Source organism: Brachyistius frenatus, unplaced genomic scaffold, assembly GCF_029030835.1.
Source record: "Brachyistius frenatus isolate BFR_SWC_R1_liver_20210118 unplaced genomic scaffold, ASM2903083v1 Contig_47, whole genome shotgun sequence".
In the NCBI taxonomy this organism is placed as follows: Eukaryota; Metazoa; Chordata; class Actinopteri; family Embiotocidae; genus Brachyistius; species Brachyistius frenatus.
The window spans coordinates 1,667,317-1,693,047 of record NW_027210646.1 but is presented as its reverse complement, the minus strand read 5'-3'; the positions used below and the strand labels follow the sequence as shown (position 1 = coordinate 1,693,047).

The following is a 25,731-nucleotide window of genomic DNA, read 5'->3' as shown; positions in this document are numbered from 1 at the left end:
CTAAGTATCAGTTTTGGTATTCTTTATTAAAATACTGCTGTACACACAAATATTGCAAAATCTGAGACAAGAACACAAGAGGGGCATAAAACATACTAAGATGGTGATTGTAGGTGTGTTGATGAGGAGGGACGGGGGGGGGGAGGTCATCAACGATATTAACTGGAGTGTGTGTGTGTGTGTGTGTGTTACAATGTTGAATACAGTGATATGAGCACTGACATTGTGTAGGCCGAGTTGGGCTGGGGGGGGCGCAGAGGAGGGGGGGGAGTGGGGGGGGGCTGTGGGTGTGTTTGAAAGTGTGTGAGAGTCTTGTGTTTTGAGGTTGGTTTTTTTTTTTTTTTTTTTTTTTTTTTTTTCTAAAGCACCACATTCACCAAAAATGTTTTTCGTCGGTTCGTTTCACTAAAACAGAGGAAGTAGTACATGATCTAACACAGCCAGCTCCCGGCACGGCTGTTGCCCCGAAGAACAGACCTTCAACTTCCAGGACAAGTGAAGCCGACTGCAGCCGAGACACCGTGCTTGATTATTCCCTCCACCTTAAAGTGTCGTGCGCGAGACCCTGCTGTTCTAAAGTCTCGGGTTCATACACATTCACACAACCCAACGAAGGCAGAAGGAACCAAGAACAAGCGGGCCTGGCAGAGCTTGGATTGTTTTTTAAGGGTGAAGTCATTCAGTTAACTTTGACGCGAGATTTTAAATCACAACTGAAAATGATCTGTGCTTCAGGGCAACGCGTAATCCCTCAAGAGCATGATCTCCATAATGCCTTAAAACTTCTGCTAACTTCCTAAAACCTCCATCTGAAGACGTCCTACCCACTCCACTGTAGCTCATCTAGCTGACTGGACAGGGGGCGGCCAATGACAGCCAAACACATTCAATCATCGGGCCCCTCCAGCTGTTCGTCATCCTGAGAGAAATCCAAGCCATCCGAGTGAGTGCAACAGCCGAGCTTTGCCACTGCTTTTGTATCCAGCACATTTGTATTTCATGATCTTAAAAAGTCAAATAAAACAAATTACAGTTGGTGCCCTGTTCCTGTTCTCCTTTACCCTCCATCCCCCCCCCCCCCCCCTTTTTTTTTTTTTTTTTTTTTTTTTTAACCTAAATCCCTGCTGGAATTGGTCCACAGATTAATAAAGAGCAGAATTGAGGCAAAAAAAAAAAAAAAAAAAAAAAGAATCACCCTCTTATGTCCCATAATGCATTCCTGCACACCAGCTGAGCAAAGAGAAAAAGCAGCTGGAAAAAAATTCACAAAAAGCTTCACTTTTTCTCAAACGTAGAGGGGCCCAGACCCCCTGAGGGGCCACGAAGTGTGGGATAGGAGGGCGAAAGAGAGGGGAGAGCAAGCGAGAGAAGGAGGTAGGGGGACGTTGGGGAGGGGTGGGGGGGGGTGAGAGGATGGGTGGGGAACAAAATAAGGACATTCCACAAAAGAGGCAGCTGTGGCTCCACCTCAACAGAAGCCCCACCCGCGGGCTACACCCAAGTGCTGGACAGCAGAACCAAAATGACCCATCCTTGAGCAGTTGATGTCACAACAGTGTCCATTAACCAAAGGTGGTTGCTGCATAATTAACAAACACTTGGTAGATGGCATCAGGAGAAGACACCCCTTCCTCAGTGTCAACAGAAACCGTGTTTCACCGCCCAGATCCCAGTCCATACCAGCCCGCCCACCCACAGGTATGAATGAGCCCTACGTTCCATTTTTTTTTTTTTTTTTTTTTCCAGTTTTACAAACCCTTCCCACCCACCCAAGTGGTTTGTCCTTTCTCAAGGGGCACCAACAACCAAGGCAAAGGTGGGTTGGCCCATTACATGAAACAGGTGCCGCCATTCCCCCCCCCTCCCGCCCCCTACCCACCCTCCACCCCCGCAGTCAGAGCCTTGAGTGGTGTGTCCCGTCTCCTAGTGCGTCAGAACGAAGGGGTGTGGTCTCCAACCGGGAGAGTGATGCAGTCAATAGAAAGCTGTGGTTCTTTGTTGTTGTTTGTTTTGATTCTGAGTCTGCTCTGGTTTTCATGTCTGTGTGTGACTTAAGCTCTGTCTGTGCACCCTGTAGGCCACTCACACATATTCATAAAAATAACCCAAAATTAACAAAAAAATTAAAATCTTAGTGCATCCTCCTCAGAAAAATAAACCCCAACTGTAGAAATAAACAATAAAAGCAGGAAAGAAAGTCACGTTTTCTCATTTTGTTCCCCAAAATCTAAAAAAATGTCATATGTCATACTCGTTCGTCACAGCTTCTGTCTTTGTCCTTATTCTTTTTTTTTCTTTTTTGATTTTCAGCTGCGGGGTTTAGGAAAACTAAAAAAAATACACTTTAGAAAAGCCTTCCTGGTGGACAGGGTCAGTGTATGTGACTGAGGTTCACGAAGCCCTGCCCCGCTGCCTTCGCCATGCTGATGTCACGTCTGTTAGCCTGGTCCTCCGCTGTAGTGCAATAGTGTGCTCCCGGGCCCGTAGAGGGCGCTACAGAGAGCCGGAGGCAGCAGCCTGCAGCTCCTGGAAGGTACTGTCAAAGCAGCGCTTCAGGTCCGAGTAGGTCACAACCAGGACACTTTTCTCATCCCGAGACACCAGGCTGATCTTCTCGGGAACGCCCGCGTCCAGCTGAACGAACACAGAAAGAAGCAGGAAAATGTGATTACCCCGGATTTTGTAAGAAAACTTGTTAAGACTTAATATTGTACGGATTATGAGTAGAGCTGCAACAATTACTAGAATAAAAACAAACTATTTATGAACCATTGAGGGCAAATGCTACACATTCTCTGCGATCTGTGCGGGCGCACCTCAGATGACCTCATAAATATGCAGATGTATGAGGGAGTTTACATGTTAATGAAACATTTCAAAGTTTGTCATATCCAAAAAGTAACAGCATTTATCGGCTCCGGATTTATTAAAAGAAAAAAGGAAGGAAGTGAAGCTGCTAGCTCAAATTATGTACTGCAGTGTGATGGTGATTCGAATTTTGAGTATGTGTTAGTTGGAAAAACACCTCAGTTGAATTCTACAGTATATTTTTGTGAGCCATGTAGAAAATAAATTCACAAGTGCGTCATGAGTGAGAGATTTTATCAATCATTTCCGCCGTGTCCGTGACTGGCAGCTACCTAAACACCCAATGTCTCAGGTGGAAGGAGGCCAACAGACAGACCTACTTTTACTCTCTTCTGCAGTCGGTTGGCCAACGCATGCATGTTTTTCTCCGGTGAATATGAAGTATCAACAGAAAATAGGTCACGATGCATGTCTGACTAACTCAGTGGACTACTTATCAAATGTGAACATTTTGCAGTTTAATCAATGCAATAAAAAAATAAAAATAAAAATGTAAAAAAAAAAAAAAAAAGGGAGGAGGAAGCTGACTGACTTTGTTGAGGCAGGAGACGATGTGGCTGAGGTCGATCCAGGGCGTCCCCGCTTCCGTCACCTGGTGAAACAAGTGATCCCGGAAAAGCTTCAGCAGGTAGCGGTCGCCCGTCTCCGACCACGTCGGGTCCTTCTGAAACCTGATTCACACGACAGAAGATCACAGAGTCAGCACATGAACACAAATCACGGACAGCGATGCGGCTTTACACGGGTTGGCTACTTACTCCGGCCGCTCGTTGATGGTGCCCAGTTTGGCCAACAGGCGGAAGAGACGGCCGTTTTGCACCTCCTGCAAGGAAGCAAACAGTGCTTTTATTCATCAAATATGCTCAATCCATGACAAATAAAAAGAGTGAAAATCCTGAAGGCACCTTTTTGAGAAGTTGCACAGGTTGGATATAAGTGGAAATAGGCCAGTGACGGAAACATTTAAAAAACAAAAACAAATAGGAAGAACCAATTTTCCAACACATACACGTGTTTCTGATGTCCTCCCCTGCAGTTGCACAGAGAGAGCGGTGCTTTGGAGTGTGTTTAAACTGTAGGCCGAGGGATAAATATATATATGCAAACAGGCAAATTAATTAATAAATCAAATTTAAAAAAAAATAAAAAAATGAATGTCATTGTGACAGTTGCTCCATAAAAGAAATGGACCCCTTTTTTTAGAAACTGAAAGCATCACTTTCAGTCCCTACATGGTACTGGATCCCGTTTACTCGCAGCTTCCACAAAACACTTCCTCCTTACTGAAAGTCGACCAGAAGACGCTGCATGTATTTTTGTAACTTATCTCCGAATTCAAAGATATACCAGACAGCAGGGCTGCAACATCTCTGATGACGTCAAACAGGTCCTGTTTACAGAGCAAAGTGCTGCACGACTAAATGTGCACCTGCGGATGTTGAAGTTGAGTTAAGCTCACCTTCTGCAGATATAATTTAGTCCTGCCTTTATCCCTTCTCTTCCTCCTCTCTGCCTGCCTCACCCTGTCAAACGTTTTCTGCACTGTTGGACAAAGTGAAAATTATTGAAAACCAATCAGCCAACCGTGCTGCAACCTGTATTTACGATTATTTTTCTGCCGCAGATTCAAAACTCCTACTTTTCCTTTCAAGAAATATGCTGAGAAAACACTCCATAAAACCAAAATTTGACATAAATGACATCAAATTGTTGAAAATTTTTTTTTTGATCAGGATACTATGAGATGAGTCTTAAATCTGATACTTTAATTACGGTTTCTATAAATTATAACAAACCCTTATCTTTAAAAACCAGTTTGCTCACACCGAGTCTCAACAGACACCTGCTACAGTTGACAGGACTGTCGGGACTCTACATGGTTAAAAGGCTCACTTAGTGAATTTAACAGTCGTGTCCTCTACATGGAGGACAGACTGGAAAATCATAGTCTGTCACTGACAGTCCAGCTTTATGTCTTTTTATGAAAAACAAAATATACGGGAGCCTCGTAGGTGGTGTCTATTGACAGAACTGCTACTTGTCCCGGAGCTTTGAATAGTTTTTCAGCAGAATTGCCCAACAATAATTCAGATGATGAAGACGTCTCATAATCAAGAGTAGGGATGCATGATGTTGGAATTTTGCCAATATTTTCCAACTCTTTTGGCCGATTGCTTTAACATACGTACATGCGTAGATAGAAAAAAATGTCACCTAACTGCAGCCAACATAAAGTCTCTCCTGTCGTGGAATTAACACATTATTATGCCCACTGGCAGATCCAGATATAAAATACAGCCCTTTTCAAAATTCTAAAAAAGAAAAATGTAAAACATGCTAAATATATTTTTATGAATTCTTTTCTTTCAAACAAACCTGTAAAATTCATCTTATGAAAAAAAGGCTTGGATGATGCGGTCCCTGAGACGATCACTGCAAATAGATATTTGTGGTCTGTTTAAAAATAATTTTAAACAACAACGGTGCAGACATATTGTTGCACCCACTTTCACACTTGACACGAGAGATGTGATAATGTCACATCAGACTCATGGCATTGCCCACACACATGAAGTGTCATTTTATTGACCCGTCATATCGGCAGAAACGTTCATTATGGGCCGGTATTATTGTGCATTCCTGGTCAACAGTATCAAAGCAGCATCTAAACAACACTCCTTCTTTTTGAAAACATCAGACATTTAATGTTTAGTGAATAGTATAACCTGCACACCTGAAACAATGATTCAGCCACAGTGGCAGACCTACGACATCCTGCATGAAATCCTTCCCTCGATATGAACTAAAGTACGTGAACTCAGGATTTCTATAAAAAAAAATTAAAAAAAACATAAAAACACCTTCTTGGTCTCCACATAGACTTGAACTCAATAATGTGCTTCACAAGTTTTAAACAGTTAATGTGGTTGTCAACAAACTGACTCCCAAAGCAAATAAACAGCACTGCTACCTTTCTGTGTGCGGTAACATAATGCAGAGATGGACTGATAAACAGGAAGTGCTAGCACCTTCCCACCAACGCAGATACCAGCATGTCACAGGCGAGTTTGGTTAGAAAAGCTTCACATGTTCTGTTACTCCAAAGTGTCATTTCGTTGCTCTCACTTTCCGCTTTTCTCTCATCTTATGTTGATGACATTTTTCTACTTCAATGCATTTGCGTTGCTAAATTTACTGTGAGACTTGTTGGGCATCTAGTAAAGCCCAAAACAGGCACATCAGTTTGTGTGTGAGTGTAAAAACACCAACACAAACTAGTTTTGGTGTAGTTGGTGAGGACAGAAAGGGAAGTTGGGGCATAATTGAAAAAATGCGATGGTTTCATGTCACTTGTTTCACACATTCAAGACACGACGACAAACCCTACAATATACCGTACAACATCCTGTGTGCACACACAACTTCCCTCTATGCGAAATAAACCCACCCGAGAGTATCTGCCTCAAGAGAATCCCACTGACTTGTGCATATTCACACGTGCTTTCTGTTGGTGCCGTGTGAAACACAAACGGTTTCTTTATGTATTTCTGAACATGAATTTAGCATCCTTCATGTTACCTTGGCCAAGTCCTCCTCGATGACATCATTCCTCATCTGCGATGCATCCAGTTGTGTATAGAATCGGGCTCCAATCATTGGCATGATGTCGTTGACGCTGCGCAGGCGAGACTGTTCAGTCAGCAGATACCTGCATAAACAAAAAAGCATGTAGAGTTTCCCTTCAGGTGGATTAAAAAAAAAAAAAAAAAATCTGGTTTAATATCAGCCATTGTGATCAAACCACCTTCAAAGGCAGAATGAGCACACTGTGTTTAAGAAGAACCTAATAAGAGTAAAAGCATCAGTTTATCAGTTTTGGGTGACCTGGTGGCCGAATGGTCAGGACCCAAATCACCCAGACAGCAGCGGCCCTGTTCGACTCCCAGCCAACTAACTGCATGTCACTCCCTGTTCTCTCTTTCCATGTTTCCTCTCCATCTCTCCACTGTGCACAAACAAATCAACACACAAATGCCCCCCCCCCAAAAAAATAAATAAATATATATCTTTCAAAAAGAAAATCATCAGCCACAAAGGTCAGTACTTAAATCCTCTACAGTATGTAGAAGTCAAGGGCAACTGGCTGCACTGTACCGACAGGAAGTTCATCAGCCCTTCATTTATAACAAATGCAATGACCTGAGTGACTGAGAGCCACCAGAAACACATTTCTGAGTTTGTCCCAATCAGAATAAAATCATATGGATCCTTCCATGCTGACTGCTGCTGACACGAAATTCACCAAACACAATAATTTGTATCCTAAGCCGCAGTGTTTTGTAAACTTTATTTGAGTGTGTTTGACTTTACACTCCATCGTACTGCAGATGTTTGTGAAATCTTGGTTTGAAACCCATCCGTCACAGACATCAGGCTGGGCTGACATCTGAGAGGCCTGTGATGACTTGTGGCAAAGTCACAGCCCTGGGACAGCATGACTGCCATGCACACATGGGACTACATCCCTCCCCCCTCTTACAGAATGAGGTTCTTGAGGTCTGAAGAGTAGTTGATGGACACCAGCTCCATGGCCTTCTGCAGGTTCTCCCTTTGTATGCCAGCCAAGGAGTTACATGCCAAAGCCAGGACCACCTTGCCCAGCGACACGAGATCTGCTTGCTACAGGAAAAAAAAACACACACACACACACACACACACACACACACACACACACACACACACACACACACACACACACACACACACACACACACACACACACACACACACACACATGGATATAATGTCCCATTTGAAAAGAGCTTCAACCACACATGCTCAGATTACGAAGTAAATGAGATAACAAGCAGTACAATTACTCAGTAGTGTTTTCGAATGAAATTGACCGCAACCAAGACGCGTCATAGAAAGTACCTGGTACTGTGGCATCAGGGCAAGATGATTGGTCTGACTGTTGTCAAACGTTAAGACATCAAACACCCCAACACAGTTCACCCGTAACCTTCAGAGATAAGAGATCATTAACGTCAAAATTGAGTTCTGGCTGCTGTTATGTGCACGACCACATGATTGTGAAAAAAGAAAACCTCAACTGAGAATACGCTCCTGCTTCTGTTTTACAGTTCGTCATACCGCCACCTCCGTACACAGCCATGTATGGTTATGTGCGACAGGCTCTGATGAACGACATTCAACAACAACGTCTGCTGAAGTGTTTGTAAGCATATACCTGGTCTTGCCAGTGATGAGAATCTTGCTGGGGTCCATGACACGACAGGCCAGGCCGGCGGTGTGGATGGTGCGCAGGGCCGAGCTGAGCTGGACGATGTAGGCCCAGATCAGAGACTCTGGGAGCAGGCCGGCGTGCTGCCGCGGCGGCGGTGGTTCATGTTGTCCTGCATGTAGAAACGTGATTTATCAGACAAAAGCAGCCTGCGGGTTCAATGTGACTACACTTTAAACTGTCATTAGTTTCCTCTGTAATCTTATCTTCCAAGTTACGTCAGTTTAAAAAAAAAAAAAAAAAAAACGTTAATCTAACAATTTCTTCTTATCAGATTAATCTGCTGATTATTTTCTCAATGATTTCAGTAACAGGTACAGTGTAAACAACTGTCTGCGTGGAGTGCTGTTTGGGTTTGCAACCGTCCCTCTCTCATAGACATGCATTTAGGCAATATCATCTAGTGGTTTGAGCACTTTATTTTAGCATGTGTACTACCCTGTGCAATGGCATTAAGGACACACTTGTTTCTGTCCAAGTCCTACGTGAGCTGTTTGCTACAGACTAGATAAAGACCGAGGTCAGAATGGTTTTGCTTCCTCTGTCTGTCTGTAATTCCTGTAGGTAGGTTATACAGTAGCACCTGCCCAAGGATCACTTTCAGCCACAGTTTCCTCCAGGTTCCTCTGTGTCTCTTTCACTCAGACACGCAGGCCAACTGTCAAACTAGATCACGTTACAAACGCTCAATTCCCAAAGGCTTAGCTTTAAACATTTAAACGTCTTGACAATGTGTAATTCATTCATTTTAAATGTACAATTTAAGCTATCAAGTGTCTGACATGAGCACAACCGCGTGCGCATGTGAAAACACACATCCATATAGACCTACAGCGATGACCTCATTATCAAACAAGTAAACAAAGTCTGAATGTGCGAAGCAGAGGTGTACACAAAGCCGTCTGAGGAGAGGCTGCGTCTATTTCAGGTGAAGGAGGAAGGGATGAAAGACCAACTCACCCCATTTCCTCTTGGTAAAGTAAGAGTCTGCTGCTGGATCATTGAAGTGTCTGCTGAACATGGTTTCTGCACCTGCATGGAAGTCGTAGGAGAACACCAATGCTGGGGGGGGGGAAGGAGAGGATGCAAATTAAAAGCACAGAAAACTCCCTGAAAGGTTTTTCTTTTCCATCGTGAGATTTTAAAATGGGAGAACCTGGTATCGATCAGCAAACTGGGTAATTTATCATTCCTACTAACCTTAGATAAAACTTTGGTGACAAATATTCACCGATAGAACTTGAACAGTAACATGAATATCACTAATCTTGAAATTTAGGCAATTTTGGTTGATTTCCAAAAATTATAAATTGGAATTTATTTCAAAAAATCCTAAATATACAAAACATGGTTGTGTAACAAGAAAACTTAATGTGTGAAACATATGTTTATACATTAACAGAAGTAGACACTTACAGTGGTCTCCGAAGGCCTTAGTGGTGAAGACCTCCCTCAGTGTGACTGAGTTTGAGTGCTGAATCTTCTTCCACATGTCCACCAGCATCATGCACTTGGTGTTAACAAGGCGGAAACCTGGGAACAGTAGAAATAAAAAACAATACAAATTTACGCTATTAAAAGATTCTTATTTCTCATACACCATCACATCCTGTGCTGCCATTAAATGCAACAACAGGAGCATAACAATTCAATAACATGTTTATTCAAAGGAAACTGAGGCAACATACAGTGCATGTCTTGCAATTCTCATCCATAATAATATTTTTTTTTGTTGCAATTCGGTTAGGTTGTTTTTAGACAACATACAATTGCATTATTTTCCCTTTAAAGGGGGTGTATACTTTTCTTTAAGTAAATATTCTTGAAACATTTTGGCTTGCTTTAGGAACAGTTATCGCAGCCTTAGTTGCTTTTTCACTTAAGTAACCATACGAGTCAACATGTGGTTCCAATTTTTGACAACACTCATTTTTAGTTCGTAGCATCTGTATATGCTTCTCTGAGCGATTTACTGTAAACTGTCACCACAGTTCTTACCATGTATCCTCCTCAGGCAGTAAGGCAGGTCATCCTTGCTGTTGACCGCCTTGTAGCAGGAGGTGATGTAGCTGAAGTTGCTGGTCTTCTGCATGCGGTTTGGTGGGGGGAGGGGCTCGAGGGGGAACAGGCTATGGTAACTGTCCACCTCAGATGGTACATCTGCCAAAAGCAGACGCAGTTTCAAAAGAAAAAAGAGCAACACATTACACACGCGCACACGCACGCACGCACGCACACGCGCGCAATCAGAAAAATGTTTGACTTCAAGTAAACTCTTGGTCTTTGCATATAAATACTCTGACCAAGACTAATAAATAAGCACTACACTTTGATTTTATACTTTCATCGAGAATTTGCTTTCACACTTTTATCATAATGCAATTTGACGGTTCACAGCTGGAGCCCATTACTGCAATGTTTGCCACTGACGCAGAACAAAAATATGTAAGTGACAGAGCGCAAGACCCCGAGAGTCCAGAAACAACACACCTCAAACTAACAATGACGAAAATCCACTCAACAACAGACTTGCACATTTGTTTAAATGAGCAGTGCTGGTTTGTGTACATGTGAAAACCAACAACAGAGCATCAAAATGAACTATGTTTGACACTGAGCATATTTTTCAGGGATTGAAAATGTATATTTACCTGCTGCCTTGTTTTCTCAACCAAGTAGATGCTTTACCTGGATTCTCTGAGTGGTCAATTTGGGCCATGGTTATCAGATGTCTGTTTATCAACTCCTGAAGGAGAAACAAGTGGGAAGGATATCAGACATATCCTCCAGAGAAAAGGAGAAGGTGGGCGTTTGGTGAAAAATAAAGAAGGCAACTGGGCAATTACCTGTCGGAGCTCATCAGCCATGAAGAAGGACGGGGCATTGGCTTTCGGCTGCATGTACGCCACATGGGGCGCGGTGGGGGGATAGATATGGTAGGTAGGAAACACCTGCGATGAAACCAGAAACACACAGCTTCCTATTTATTGAGAAATGAAAACCAGTGTGATCATACATAAACCGTTTTTTCAATCTTGCAGCTATGCAAATGACCGTGATGGAACAAAACTCTGATCGGGATCTAAATTAAGTGTTAGGTACTTAATGCCAGTAGAAACCAAATTACAACCCTGAGTAGGCCATAATAACGGTTTATAAATTGGTAATGTCTACACTGGTATCCACAAAAATCACACACTAGCATAGTGTAGTTTGCAAGAATTTACAACACAACAGCTTGCTAAAAGGACCTCGGAGGAAACACAATTCTTAAATACAGACTGACTTGAATTAATTTTTCTGGTTTACAATCAATTCAGAGTCATTGTGTGTTGATGCATCTTTGCATGTGTGGTGAGGACATTTAAAATCCTCTCGTTCCAAACGTATAAACGTACCATCCCAGCCATCGGTGCCGGGGTGTTGTCCGTGTAAAAGTACGTCGTCCCCCCCACAGTCTCTTTCTGAATAATGTGCGCTCCCGGGTCAGACGCGGTGGTGGGCACCATGTAGTTGGCAGGGTTCGGGGTGTGACTGCGCCGACGAGGAGCAGGTGAGGTGTGTGGTGTAATTTTTGGGGAGTGGAGAGGTGAAGACCCCGCAGACAAAGACATGCCTACAATTGGAGATGGAAAGGAAATATTACTTGAAAGTAAGAAAAATCAGAAAAGACATGTAGCATTCTCCTGCTGCCATCATATCAAATATTTAAAAGCAACACTTAAGATTTTGTGTCACGGGAGCTAATGTGGTGCTGTACACAAGAGGGAATTCCCATACTTGCTGAACTATACAATTTCACAACTCAACACGGAAAACAAAACTGAGTCATGTAGAAAGTAGAGCAAAGCAGATATAACGGGGTCATTTCTCAGCTGGTAGTTCTCCAAAAAAAACATCCTCACCTGGAGCCAGAGCTGCAGCTGTGGAGCTGCTGAGACCAGGATGTGCGAAGAGCGGCGAGGGGAAGGCCTGCACAGTGGACTGTGTCATGGTGGCCATGCGTGGAGCTCCCTTGGGGATGAACTCACTTGCTGCCGGGTTAGGAGTCTGCTGACCCCAATAAAAACATGCAAGAATTACATGAAGTCTACCACTCCTGTACAGACAACAGAGATGGAGATGGAAATGTAATTTATCCTGGTTGGGTTTTAAGTACCTTCTCATAATTCTACATAAACAGACAGGGACATTGATAAATTTGGTGGTGCCCTTATAGCTCATTAAAACAACGCTTCCCTCCTGCTGAAAAGTTACATAAACATTGGAACATTCTGAAGTGGTCGACTACGAGTCCTGATCTGAATTATTTTTTGAAAGAGCTGAAACATGCAGTTTGGAGAAGAAGGCACCCCTCAAACCTGAGACTTCAGCACCTGCTGACCGGAGATGCAGAATTCATCTGTTTGCAGCGACTGCTTCTAAAGGTTGTGCACCAAAACGTCAGGTTAAGGGTCTGATAATCTTTTGGCGTTGACATTTTCATTCATTTTGAAATTTAAAATTTTCCGTTGAATCAAAAGCGAAGTCGGATTTTCATTAAATATGGCAATAAACAATCATGGATGACAATTACGGGTTGTTGTTTTTTTTAATTTGAAGAGATTTTAGAGAAAATGTAGGCCTTTTTATTTTGTGAAAGGGTACCAACAAATGTATCCGCGTCTGTGTCTGCATTTGAATACAGAATCTGTAGGCAACGGAACAAGATTTTTGTACCGAAAGCGTTCTGGTTTCTGCTTGTAATGGTTACTTGTGAACAGATCCAGACATAGATGTTGTAAGACAGATCCCTTCCTTTGTGTCTCAAGTTGCTAATGGGACTGTGGACAACAACCAGCACACGCTGCGACAACAGAACCCCCGAAATATTGACCATTGCCCACAGAAGCTAATTCATCGTCGGACTGATTGCGGATGGGTTTAAGTTACTCATACAAAAGTACAGTACGAAACTTTAAAAGTGCTTTAAATGAATTGATTGGACATGCTTGTGTGCTCACCTTTCTCCTTTGGGAAATGCTAAGAGCACCAAAATCACTGAACAGTGAGGATGTTGGGGAGTTTACTGGATCTGTAAAAGATCAAGCGTAAGGAGGTGAAAAGTCGCGCTTTCAACATTTAGGGGATGATGATCACGCGCTGCCCGGCAGAGACCTGAGGGTGTCTCACCATGAGCGCTGTGGCTGAAGTTCTTGGCACCGTCGTTGAGGAGACTGGGAGAGCTGCTGCTGGTGGTCATTCGCTAAAGAGGTCAGCATCGAAAACAGATGTTTTGCAAAAACACACTCAACTGCGCACCGATGTGCATCATCAACGAAACGTGATTATGTTACGGCAAAATGTGCGTGAATGACAGGGAATTCAAATAAATGAAGTCAAACTGACGACATCATGCACCTCAGTCCATCTTTCTTGCAAACGTTACATCAATAGCAATGTTTATAAGCGGTCTGTGTGTTTACACCGGCTGTATACGTCCAGCTTCCTTCTTGTACCTGCATCATGGAGTATTTAGACTCCGCTGGGCTTCCAAACCCATTGACCCCAATAAAGCTGCTGCTGAAGTAAGAGTTGGTAAGATTGGCATCACTCAGGGTTGCGCCCTCCATCCCTGGTACTGTGGATGACACACACACACACACAAAACAACAACAACAACAACAACAACAACAAAAACAAAGAGTTTAGCAAATAGTGCCTGCAGCCAGAACGAGATAACTCCAGAGATAATTCTGCACAGACACCAGAAACTAAAGTATGCCGTTGAACTTCAGCACCGTGTGTGTCCGTAGCCAATCAGAGCTCATTAGGAAGCATGTAAACAGTCACAGCTGCAGAGCGAGTCACAACATAAAGCTGCTGAAGGAATATATTCACTATGAACATCTTCTGACGACGACATTTCAACCACAGACACTGGTTTCTGAGTCCAGGTTGGACGTAGGCAGAGTTTCACGCTTCACTTTGAAGTGACTGTTATTTGCTTGTTGTTGTTGTTGTTGTTGTTGTTTACGCTTCGAAAACTCGAGTCGACACAAAAACAAAACAATAATGAACAGCGAGCGTCGGTATTGCTAAAAAATAAATAAATAATAATAATAATAATAAAACAGCAACGCCGAACATTAAACTAGAAGAAAATTGACGCCGGCATCTGAAGGTAAAGCTCCACGTGAAGTGTCTTCATGCGGTCAGCTAAGTTTAGCCGACGCTTAGCTGGCTGATAGCTGCACCGGCTAGCGGTCGCGTATTTGTGCCCACTCACAGCTGTCACAGCGGGAGGCCTGCTCGGTGGGAGCTGCAGCAGCGTGGCTAATGTTACAGGTTGTTAGCGGGTATAAACCAAGTAAACCTGGAGATAAAAAAAACTTGTCCGCAGGAAGCTGCGGGTTTTTTTTGTTTTTTTTTTGGTGCGGGTCCGGTTCATGTAAACCACGTTGTTGTTGTTTTTTTTGGAGGGTAAAAAAAAAAAACAGGCCTCAGTGAATCCTCGGGCTAAATTCTAACAAAGCTCCACAAGGCCCCGAAGTAAAGTCACAGACGGTCCGCCCCCCTCCCCCCTCCGTGTTGGAAGGCCCGTCGTGTTACTCACTGGTTAACAGCTGCCCCTCCAGAGACGCGCCCGCGGGCCCCAATGGTTCGTTCTTCTTGGACGCACCGGTCCCCCCGCCGCCGCCGCCGCCGCCGCCGACCGGGCAGGCCACCGCGGAGCCGCCGCCGAGGGAATACCCCGCTGGCGTCCCGCCACCCCCGGCCACGGACAACGGGACGGGGCTCCCTCCGCCGCCGCCGCCGCCGTGCAGCGGCAGGCTGGCCATGGACGGGTCCTCGTGCAGGAACTGGCACTCCTCTCCATAAAAACAGGTTTTGTCTTTCGCGTAGTATCGGCAAAACTTCACCTTCACATTGGGTATCCCGACACCCCCGAGCGGAGCAGCTGAAGGGGGGAGTCCACTGTTCATGGCACCGCTGCTGCCGCCACTGCTGCCGGAAGACACTCACACATAGAGACGCAGAGAGCTAGCGCGCTAGCCAGCAAGCTTGCAAACAGTTTCCCCTTAAAACAACGGATTGATATCTCTCCAGCCGGTGAAGAACACGTCGGGCTCCCCGGTACTCACATTATAAGGCTAAAATGCATCTCGGTTTAAGGGAACAACATTGCACGCGTGAAATGAAATGTAGAAAAGAAAAGAAAAGGAAAAAAAAAAATCCTGGTCGTCGCTATCCATGCAGCTGCCTTCTTCGCAAAGTAGCCTGTTGTTGTTTTTTTTTTTTTTTTTTTTTTTTTTTTTTTGCTGGCTGCTCTGGCAGAGAGCAGCAAAGCGTAGCGTTGCATTGTGGGTACAAGCGTCCGGTGGAGTTTACCTGCTTGCATGCTGCAAATTGAACTTGGAGCGCTGAACATTTTTTTTTTTTTTTGGTACTGATAACATAAGTGGAGAGGAAGAAGTTCACAGGATGTCCGTGAGAAAAGAGAAAGATAGAGCAAAAGTTTTTTTTTTTTTTTAGAAATAAATGTATTTAAAACAGAATTAAGTCACATCTTTCCTTTTTAATGAACGTTTGTCTGACACCATTAGGGTATATCGTCAATATTTTTTGCAGTTAATTTAAAATATTTATTGTTTTCAAATATTTTACGGCTTTGTAAACAAATATTTGTATTTTTTTTTTTTTTTTCCAGGCGTGGCTAACACTTGTCATTTGCAGTTATATACAGTACTTCCTCAATTTAAAAGGTAGTCTCCTTGCACACAGCTTGCACACATCAGTTCCACAGCCTGAACCAGGAGTGACTATGTGAACCAGACTGAAAAAGAGCATCAGTGCAGAGGCAAAGAAATATGATTGCTGGTGAGTAAGTCTGTGATCTGTGGGATGAGTTATTGGCACTGCAGAATCAGAGTGAATTTACAATTAATTCATCCAATTTGTAACAATTAAGGGTAGGATTTTAAGGATATTCTGAGATATGTAGCCTACATTTTCATACTACCCTATATTCAGGGAAAATTTTCATCAGAAAATGAGCAAAAATAATGTTTCATTTAAATTTAGTTTTACATTAAATCCCTACTGAATCGCCATTGTTTGTCAGAATCAAATGTTGTAATTAGCCTATGCAACATTTGGTTATTAACAACATCCAGTGCTGATCTATTAACATCCAGCTGTAGTAAAACGATACAGTAGTTAAGAGAAACCTTATCGACCAGAAGCGGTTAAGTTGTGTTGAAAGGCTGACACTACTTCTTCCTTCAATGTGACATACAGTATGTTGCCCCAAAAACAAATATCAGAACCATAGTATGTGTGCTTCCCTGTAATAATCACTGGAGTTATAATTAAACCTAATTAGGGTTTCAAAACAACAAATAAATATGCGTGTAATATAATAAATATACTATTATAATGTGTGAAGAGATGCTTGTGGCATGTGGCGTAAGTGTTTCTAAAACTTTTTCATTTTCTCTAAAGTAACAGTTTTTTTTCCCCCTTTTTTCAATTTTAGTCTATCCAGACATTATGTTTAAAATGTTTGGAATACAGTTGCTGTTTTCTGTCTTTCTAGTTGTTCTCCTTTTGTGTGCTGCGGGCGCGCTCAGCTCTGTTGGTGAGAAGTTTCAGGCCTGTGCACCCAGTCATGAGGTAAGAGCTCTTTTAACTGAACAATAATAAGCACATTTCAAGTAACAGTCCATTAAGAATTGCTGTATATTTCTGCACTGACACAAAGTCAATTTATTTATTTATTTTTTATAAAGTGAAGTGAGTGCATACACAAATAATCAAAATTGAATTTTGCATGTATTTTTTATTTTACGCTTGGATAAACACATCAGCAGCATTGGTTGATAAGACAGCAGCGGACATACATTACAACTGTAGGTTTTGGATAACAACATGCCGTTAAAAGTTTGTGCAGCACCACCCCACACAGTAAGTTGAAATTAAAAAAAAAAAAGAAAAAAAAAGAAAGAAGTGTTGAGCAGTAAAAGGTTGTAAAACATCAAAGGGGAAATAGCCCAAACGTGACCAAAATTACTTTTGTTTCATTTCTTGAAATCAGTCAGTGTCATTTATACAACCTTTAAAAAGGCTCCAAATTTGACACCAGTTTTAAGTCAGTTACACAAGACACAAAATTCACTGTAATAGACATTTAATTTATACCTTAGTGACAGTAATCCCCCCCCCCCCAAAAAAAAAAAAAATCTAATAAAAAAAAAAAAATCTATTGTGTGGAAAGAAAAACACTATTTAGTAACTATATTACTAAACTGTATTTTCATGCTGCAAATAATTTGTCGTAAATAACATCCAAGTGTTTTGGTCTAACTGCATTTCCAACATATATACAAAACAGTGAATAATTTCAGGCTTCCTACTGTAGGAGATTTTGATGAGAAGTCTTGTCCTTCAGGTGGCCTGTTTTCTACTCGCTGACTATCTGAATGCAACTGGTCCCGTCAGCATCGAGGTGTCTGCGGGTAAGATGCTCAACATCTCCCTGGAGGGGCTCCTTGGATCTCCTGTCTGCAACTGGATCGGCCATTTGATGACAACGTAAGTGAACATGTTTGTGTGTGTGTGTGTGTGTGTGTGTGCGTGCGTGTGTGCGTGCGTGCGTGCGTGCGCGCGCGTGTGTGTATAAGTGTGTTTGGTCTTTTAATGTGTATATAATTAAACTGAAGCATTTACTTTAACCTCATCAGAAATGGGAGTCGCTTCATGGTGACATCACGCCTCTCAGAAACAGATTCAGGGACGCACACGTTGACCTGTGAAACTAGCAAAGCGACCAGTTTCTCCAAGACTGTGGTTCTTCATGTAGTGATGAGTGAGTAGCAGCTCTCTTGTATCTCCTCTTATCTCTGCTGCAATGCTCAGCCAACACTCAACACAGCGAACAAATGCTGGACTGTTTGATGCCAATCATTTTCTTTTAATGTGTTTTCCAGAACGTCCCACAAGACCACAGCTGATCCTAGACTGTGTAAATGTCCGTGGCAGATCCCCCCTGTTAAAGTGCATCTCTGAGGGCTCTCCAAAACCTGAAATTAAATGGTCTGGGTAAGATATTACATCCATTACACTTTAGAGTACGTGTACTTGTTAATAATTTAGTCCACAGACACCAGCTTTTTTTTTTTTTTAATATCATATAACAGTGTGATACTCTGAATATCATTTTTTTTTCTCCTGCTTTTGAACAGAAACAAGTTTGGGACATATGTTCACGCAAGCAATGAAAGGGCAGAGAGCACAATAACAAGTGCAGAATATTCTGCTCAAGGAGTGATGTGCTGTGCTACTAACGCTGAAGGACAAGAATGCTCCCAGCTTTACGACTATGGTAATTAGAATATATGGTATGGTAATAAACAATTGCAAAAATTTGAAAATTTGCTCAATTTTGACTGAACTTCTTGAAAAGGTGAGAGGAATAGCAATTTACAGGCCAGGGACTATCTCCAATTAATCATGTCATAGCAAACATTTCAAGTAAATAGAGTGATATTTTAAAAAATGTTTAAAAACTGTCAAGTATGTTGTGTGACTGTGTGTTTTAGAATTAGGGAGCGACTTCATGAAACCTGATCAGGTTTCTAATGTGACCCTGAGCCCCGGTCAGTCTTTATTGCTTCGCTGCCGAGTGGAACAGTTTGGCCGGCCGTTTCCTGTGTGGGAAAATCGTGGCAAAGAACTGGATGCTGCGACATTAGCATGTGACACCAAGAAGGAGGTACACTAAGCTTCTACTGAAACAATTTTCTTTTCATGGAAAATTTTCCCTTAATGTTTTTCTGAAAACTACTGTTTTAACATTGCTTAGCCTGAGACAGAAATTACTGTATTGATCTTCATTCAAATCATAACATCTGCGTGCTTTTCCTCCAGATGTGCATTAAAAACGACGCACATCTGAAACATGTGATGGCCTACCTGCTCATCAGATCAGTTAGTGTGCAGCACAGCGGCACATATACCTGCAAGATAAAAAACAACAAAATAAAGTCTGTTTACGTTCATGTCCAGGGTTAGTAGAGTTCTTTTGTATGTGTTGCAATTGCAACTCTTACCATTGAATAATTCTGAATGATTCTTGTTTTTCTAAAATACACGTCCTGATTTATTCTTGTGTTGCCTCAGCTGAAAGTTTCCTCTCTGCCCATTTGGATGAGAGTAAGTTCATAGCAGCTTCGGACGCACCCGGCACCTGTCTGCAAGCCAGTGTTTCCTACCATCCGGTGCTCCAACGTTGTTCCTGGGAGACTCCGGATAAAAATATGACTAAATGCACGAGAGATGAATGGGTAACAATGCACAGGTAGTGTTTCAGGAGACTTAACACGATCAATGACCTGATGATTAAGACCTATTCATGAGAAATAATAGATAACTACTGTTGTCAAATATAATTGTATGAGGTATATAATTAAAGACCTCTGAATAGTTTCCTTTAAAGCTGTTGGCTGTAATGCTGTTTTCTCAGGACTGTGAGGCTGTTTAATCCACACAAATCAGGAGATTATAAATTACATCTGGAGGCCGGCGGGCAAAAAGAAACAAAGACAATATCAGTGTGTGTCGTCGGTAAGTTAATATAACTTCGGTACAAGTTTATCATTTTTAAAAGTGTAATTTTATTTTAAATACTGCAATGCATATAATTCACTGATTTTATTTCAGACAAACCAACGTTCAAATTCCAGTTTAATGAGGCTGATGATACCATCACCGTTGAGACTGTGAGTTTTGTGCCAGCAAATTATACCTGGCTGTCTTGCTCCTCATCCAACGACAGGTATGATTACCTTCACAGCTGCTCACCTCCGACGGTATTGCAGCCCTGATTTTTAAAAGTCCTCGCTCTTTGTCTCACTGCAGCTGTGAAACAGACTCTTCCTGGAAAGAGATCCTAACAGCCCGCCGAATAGACTCTGATTCCTACTGTAACAAGACAATCAAGAGCTCAGTGAACAGAGAATTAGTGTCTGGAAACCATATAAGGTTTTGCCTGACAAACTCATTTGGTTCCTGGTGCCAATTTAAGGAGCCAATGTACTACAACGTTTTACTCGAGTCCGTCAAAGGAAGTAAGAACTCCATTGCTTACACAGTTATTTTATAAAATTGGCATCATTAAAAGCCGTTGTGTAAACATGTCTGTTTTGTTTTTTAGGTCTTCCACCTCCTGACAACGGCTTGATGATGCTGAAAGTGGGCACTCTGCTTCTTTTTCTGGCTTTGGCATTAGTCAGCATATTGCTTATATACTTCGTCAAAAAGAAGGTCTGTATTACACATCAGAACGAATACAAACACAAACACATGTGACAACATGACACCAAACCTTTTGTGTTTCCAATAGAAACCCCAGTATCAGCCTCAGCTGCAGATAATCCAGATGGTTGGGTCCAATGACAATGACTACATCTACATCAACTTCAAGGACTTTGAGTACGACCAGAAATGGGAGTTTCCCAGGGAGAACCTGGAACTGGGTATGAATTACACTAAACAATAGACATGACACCAGATGTAATAATAGAGCGATGTACTTGTTTAAGTCCTGCTTTCAAAATCACATTTCAGTAAAAGTAAAATGTATTATTAGCTAACTTTACCTAAAGTATTAAAATAAAGAGTACAAATTTTGCAGTCAGTTGGCCTCTAGCACTGATATATTAAATTGTAAATAAGGATCATCAATATTTGACCAGCAGGGGTCCCTTGAAATGGTCACAAGACAAATCTAAAGGGTTATAAGATGGCTGACTAAAGAGGAAGGAAGAACAAACAAAGTTCTGCAACATAAACATGCTTTAAATTATTTTTATTTATTTTTTTACGTTTCTCTACTCTTTGCTTTTTTTTTTGTGAAGAGTTTTACCCTCCTGGGCTCTGAGCTGTTATTTAAACTAAACCATCTGAGAAGTTTAGCGGGGCAATATTATAGTAACTAAGTATAAATAGTAACTAGAAGAGTAAAAGTATAAAGTAACATGTAATGGAAACCATTAAACTAAAGTACCTCAAAGTTGTGAACAATATTTCAGTAAATGTAGTTTCGGTAATTAGCTTTTCATGTAATTGTTCCAAGTTTCATTACAATGTGCCCAAAAAGTTATACTCCTGTGAGGCTGATATAAGCAAACGGTTTCTGTGTCCTCCCCAGGTAAAGAATTGGGCTCGGGAGCTTTCGGAATGGTAGTCCAGGCTACCGCTTATGGCATCAAAAAACCGGGAGTCTCACAGCAGGTGGCTGTCAAGATGCTTAAAGGTCAGTGTTTATTCAGTGAGTGAAATGTCACAGAGGTTTTGGTTTTCAGGGGCTGATCTTGTATTTGACCCAGCAGAAAAACACCAGTCGGTGGAGAAAGAGGCTCTAATGTCCGAGCTCAAGATGCTTACTCACATCGGTCAACATGCAAACATTGTCAACATGCTTGGTGCATGTACGGATTTGGGTGGGTCTACACTTGATTTTATCCTATAGGTATTTGGGTGAGTTTTTAAAGATGGTATCTAGTCTCATGAATTCTGATTATCTTAAGAGTAAATTGATCATACACTTGTGTCCAAGTCATAATGTCGGCTATTTATGTTCCAAACATCTTAAAATTTTACTAATTATTATTTAATTTCCTCTATGCAGGACCTATATACCTGATTTTCCAGTACTGCTGTTATGGAGACCTCCTGAACTACCTGAAAAACAATAGTGAGCGCTACCACAAGTCTGTGACAGATGCTTTTAACAAGGATCGTTTCAGCAGCCTGTACCAAAACCTGCATCCCAGGAAAAACTCCAGGTGGGAACATAGGCAAACGAGGCCTTGAAAGAGCAATACAATCCACTTCACAAAGCTACATTACAATCAGGTCACATTTGTGTCTTCGCAGTGAGTTAAACATGACAGTGGACAACTATGTGCCCATGTACAGCGCGACCACCAGGGGGCAGGAGGACATCGCCCTCCTCACCATCAACTCCGCTGACATGGACATCTATGAAGGTCAGAAACCCCGTGTTAGACCAGGAGAACATGCGCGTTATCGTCCAGGGAAATTGAACATGTAAAACGAAAATGAGATCAGAGTGACTGATCACTCTGAACTCTGTTGATTATAACTGAACGAAGTTTGTCTGCAGACCCAGAGATCTATGAAGCCTCAGACGATCAGGCCTCAGACCTGCAGGCCCTGACCTTTGATGACCTGCTGAACTTTGCCTTCCAAGTGGCCAAAGGCATGGAGTTCCTCTCCTCCAAGAATGTAAGGAAACTAATAAATAAACAAACTCTTAAAAATGTTTTATCTTTCCACCTTCTCTACAGAAACACATAAAACACACTTGTTTCTTTTGAGTTTTCATGTTTCAACATCAGATAAGATTATTAATTATCGGATTAGTCAATGGATAGAATATTACTTGAGACCTTTTTTTTTTTTTTTTTTTTTTTTTTTTTTTTTACCAGTTTCAACTTCTCACTTGCAGTTTTTCTGTGATATTACATCTATAATTCAAGGGTTTTGGATGGTCAGTCAGATAAAGCAAACCATTACAAGACATCACCTTGATCTTTAGGAGATAGTTATGTCTATTTTTAACTGTTTTTAACATTTTATAGACCCAGCAATCAATCAATATTGCAAGATAATGAGTTTTTCTTACATGTCGAATCAAATTAAGTGACAAATCAAAGAAGAACACAAAATGTTTGAGTTCAAATTTCACTCAAATATACTTACGATTGCTCCTTTCTGTCTGCAGTGCATCCACCGGGACCTCGCGGCTCGAAATGTGTTGGTGACAAAAGGCAGGCTGGTGAAAATCGGTGACTTTGGGCTGGCACGGGACATCGATAATGACTCCAACTATGTTGTGAGAGGAAACGTACGTCAGATCATACTTATGTTATTTTACCTTATTCAATGGTTCTTAAGTTTCTTAAGTTTACCATGTTCCCGAAATGCCTCAAATACAAGTTAATGGTAGACAATAGCTGGGGTAGCCTTTAGTCCCCACTCAGTAACTGCAGTGCAATTAGTACGTGGTCAGTGAAATAAAGTTCTTCTAATGTAAAATTGACCCAAGTTGATAGCTTGGCCTTACTGTCCAACAGGTGCGTTTGCCCGTGAAGTGGATGGCACCGGAGAGCATCTTTCATGGGATGTACACCATGAAGAGTGACGTCTGGGCTTACGGCATCCTGCTCTGGGAGATCTTCTCACTCGGTAGCTTTCACAGACACACACTCATCGCGAGCAACATATTTAAAAGACAAACATGCAATTGATTCCTGCAATATTATGAATATAAACTGTTGTTTTTAGGTGTCACTCCGTACCCTGGCATAAAGGTGGATCACACGTTCTATTCAATGATTGAGAGAGGATTTAAGATGGAGTGTCCATACTATTCCAATGAGTCTGTGTAAGTGCCTTCACTCTGATTCAATCTATTTATAGTGTGAAATTATCCATTTTAGAGGACTTTTGATACCTTAAGTAAATATGGCTGAGAATTATTGTGTGCTTTTGAATATGTAACTGTACTTATAATGGGGCATTTCTACATTGCTCTGTTGAAATTTGTACATGAGCAAAGAATCTGAATACTTCCTCAAAACAGAAGAATACTCTCTTTAAGACCATAAAATTAGAATAGTCCAGCCATCTTAAAAAAGTTAAAATCACTGAAAATCTTTATAGACATGAAATCTTTTCTGATATCGAAGCTTTGTATAAGTCTGAGTTTTCCTGTTTTCCATGACTTTCTTCAGCTACAGGATGATGTGTGCGTGTTGGGCCCTGGCCTCCTGCGAACGCCCATCTTTCTCCAAGTTGGTGTCCTTTATGTGTGACCAGCTGACCGACAGAGAGGAGAAGGTAGGGCTCCAATACTGGACAGCGAATGTAAATACTGTATCTGATCTATTTGCAGGATTAATAATGAAAAATTTCCTAACCAAGTGTCTTCTGTTTGTTCCAGCTCTACCACAACACGCTCGACCAGACTTCCAGCGATTACCATAATGCGACGGCCATTTTGGACATTTCTGCCCTGACAAATCAAGTCAAAAACAAGACGCAGTCAGCCAATGACTACTGTCCAACCCATGCAGCAAAATAAAACAAAGCAGAGATATCCGACTCGGACACTGTGGCACCTACGGAGGAGGCTCTGAAGCCGTCCGATACAAAGTGATCACCCATTAATGTTGAAAACATTTGATCTGTCAGTCTACTTAATTTTTTTCTAATAATACCAACCTCAATATTTACAGTAGAATAGATTTGCTTTATATTTCATTCAAATATTTTAAGCATTTTTAGACTCACAGGACAGATAAAGAATGAAACTTTCAGTAATCTGCAAATGCAACAAAAGTAGAGGGAAAGTATGCTATTTCAGTGAGTTATGTTTTCAATGTGAAAATGTGTTTTATATGGAAAAACAGTATTTTTTTTATATTGTATTGTGCAGTTAAAAGGATCCTAAATATTCTCAGGACTATATTTTGGACATGTAGCAATGGAGTTGTAACTGTTTTCTGCATTAAGTTTGTATATTGTAACAACTAATCATTCAGTTTTAGATTTGATTTTATATTACATATTGAAAACTTTTTGCCTTAAATATCATTGGACATTTATAGAGTACATAACCAATTTTAAATTCAGTTTTTATACACATTTATATTCTTTTTTTCAAACTTGCTCTGTCTGTTCTCAGAATATATCAATGGATTTTTTTTTACACTGTATTTTAATTGTCATGTTAAAAGTATTATACCTGCAGTAAAATGTACTTTATTCATCAAATGAAAGACTGGTAATTGCAGTGGAGGTGATTTATTCTCTAATAATTTGTGTATTGTTTCTTAGACTGTTTTATTTGAGTAGTTTCAACAGAAATAATTTAACATTTTACAAGAAAGACCAAAGATTAAAAAAAATAATAATAATTATAGAAACATCATGTGACTCTGGTCGTGCAAAGTAACAGTACTTTTACTAAAGTGCAACACTTTTCCTACTACTTTCAATGTGTGCACTATTACACACATTTCAGAGGACTCTTGAAGTTTTTGCTGCAGTACATTTATCTGACAGCTGCAATTTACTGCTTGATTGACAGATTAAGATTTAATGTAAACACATACTGATTACAGTATACAATATGAATCACTGTAAGATGCAGTTGTATATGAAACAGCTGCAAGTGTAAACATACAAATAATATGATAGCATAATACTCACTTGGAACATTTCATAAGTACTGTTACAGTTGAAACTTTATAGGCCTATATTTTGCTAAGAATACTTTTCTACTTTTACTTAGGTGATATTTTCAATGCAGGACTTATATTTTCATATTGCAGTAGAGGACCTGAATTCTTTCTTCCACCACTGTGAGAAACCTTGTCAGGATCCCAGCGTCAGATTGGAAACTACATGTAGTTCATGAACACATAGACGTCTACGCTGACTGCTGCTCACTTTACGCACTAGGTGACGCCAGAGATCAGAGTTAGCAT

General features: G+C 41.3%; 2 protein-coding genes across 3 annotated transcripts; one reads left to right on the top strand and one right to left on the bottom strand.

Moving 5' to 3' along the window:
* Window positions 1-7: 7 nt before the first annotated feature.
* Window positions 8-15,457, bottom strand: pan3 (poly(A) specific ribonuclease subunit PAN3). Of its 2 annotated transcripts, none has more exons than XM_069703649.1 (18): window positions 14,769-15,457; window positions 13,672-13,793; window positions 13,346-13,418; window positions 13,177-13,247; window positions 12,079-12,226; window positions 11,572-11,789; window positions 11,020-11,124; window positions 10,862-10,919; window positions 10,172-10,333; window positions 9,590-9,706; window positions 9,134-9,235; window positions 8,120-8,285; window positions 7,804-7,891; window positions 7,409-7,548; window positions 6,448-6,577; window positions 3,627-3,691; window positions 3,401-3,539; window positions 8-2,634 (listed from the first exon to the last, which is right to left on the bottom strand). In XM_069703649.1, exons 1-18 carry the CDS (start codon window positions 15,136-15,138, stop codon window positions 2,494-2,496), a joined length of 2,415 nt encoding a protein of 804 aa, XP_069559750.1. In that variant the 5' UTR covers window positions 15,139-15,457; the 3' UTR covers window positions 8-2,493. The 2 variants fall into 2 exon arrangements, with proteins under 2 accessions (XP_069559750.1, XP_069559751.1); XM_069703650.1 differs by having other exon boundaries at window positions 12,079-12,223.
* Window positions 14,013-25,072, top strand: flt3 (fms related receptor tyrosine kinase 3). The gene is made up of 25 exons (XM_069703648.1): window positions 14,013-14,109; window positions 15,864-16,033; window positions 16,752-16,828; window positions 17,604-17,746; window positions 17,896-18,020; window positions 18,142-18,253; window positions 18,397-18,536; window positions 18,754-18,926; window positions 19,082-19,220; window positions 19,334-19,511; window positions 19,677-19,777; window positions 19,874-19,988; window positions 20,072-20,280; window positions 20,367-20,476; window positions 20,556-20,688; window positions 21,363-21,467; window positions 21,544-21,654; window positions 21,843-21,999; window positions 22,091-22,203; window positions 22,341-22,462; window positions 22,962-23,084; window positions 23,314-23,425; window positions 23,525-23,624; window positions 23,974-24,079; window positions 24,183-25,072. Exons 2-25 carry the CDS (start codon window positions 16,024-16,026, stop codon window positions 24,321-24,323), a joined length of 2,955 nt encoding a protein of 984 aa, XP_069559749.1. The 5' UTR covers window positions 14,013-14,109; window positions 15,864-16,023; the 3' UTR covers window positions 24,324-25,072.
* The last annotated feature ends 659 nt before the right edge of the window (window positions 25,073-25,731 follow it).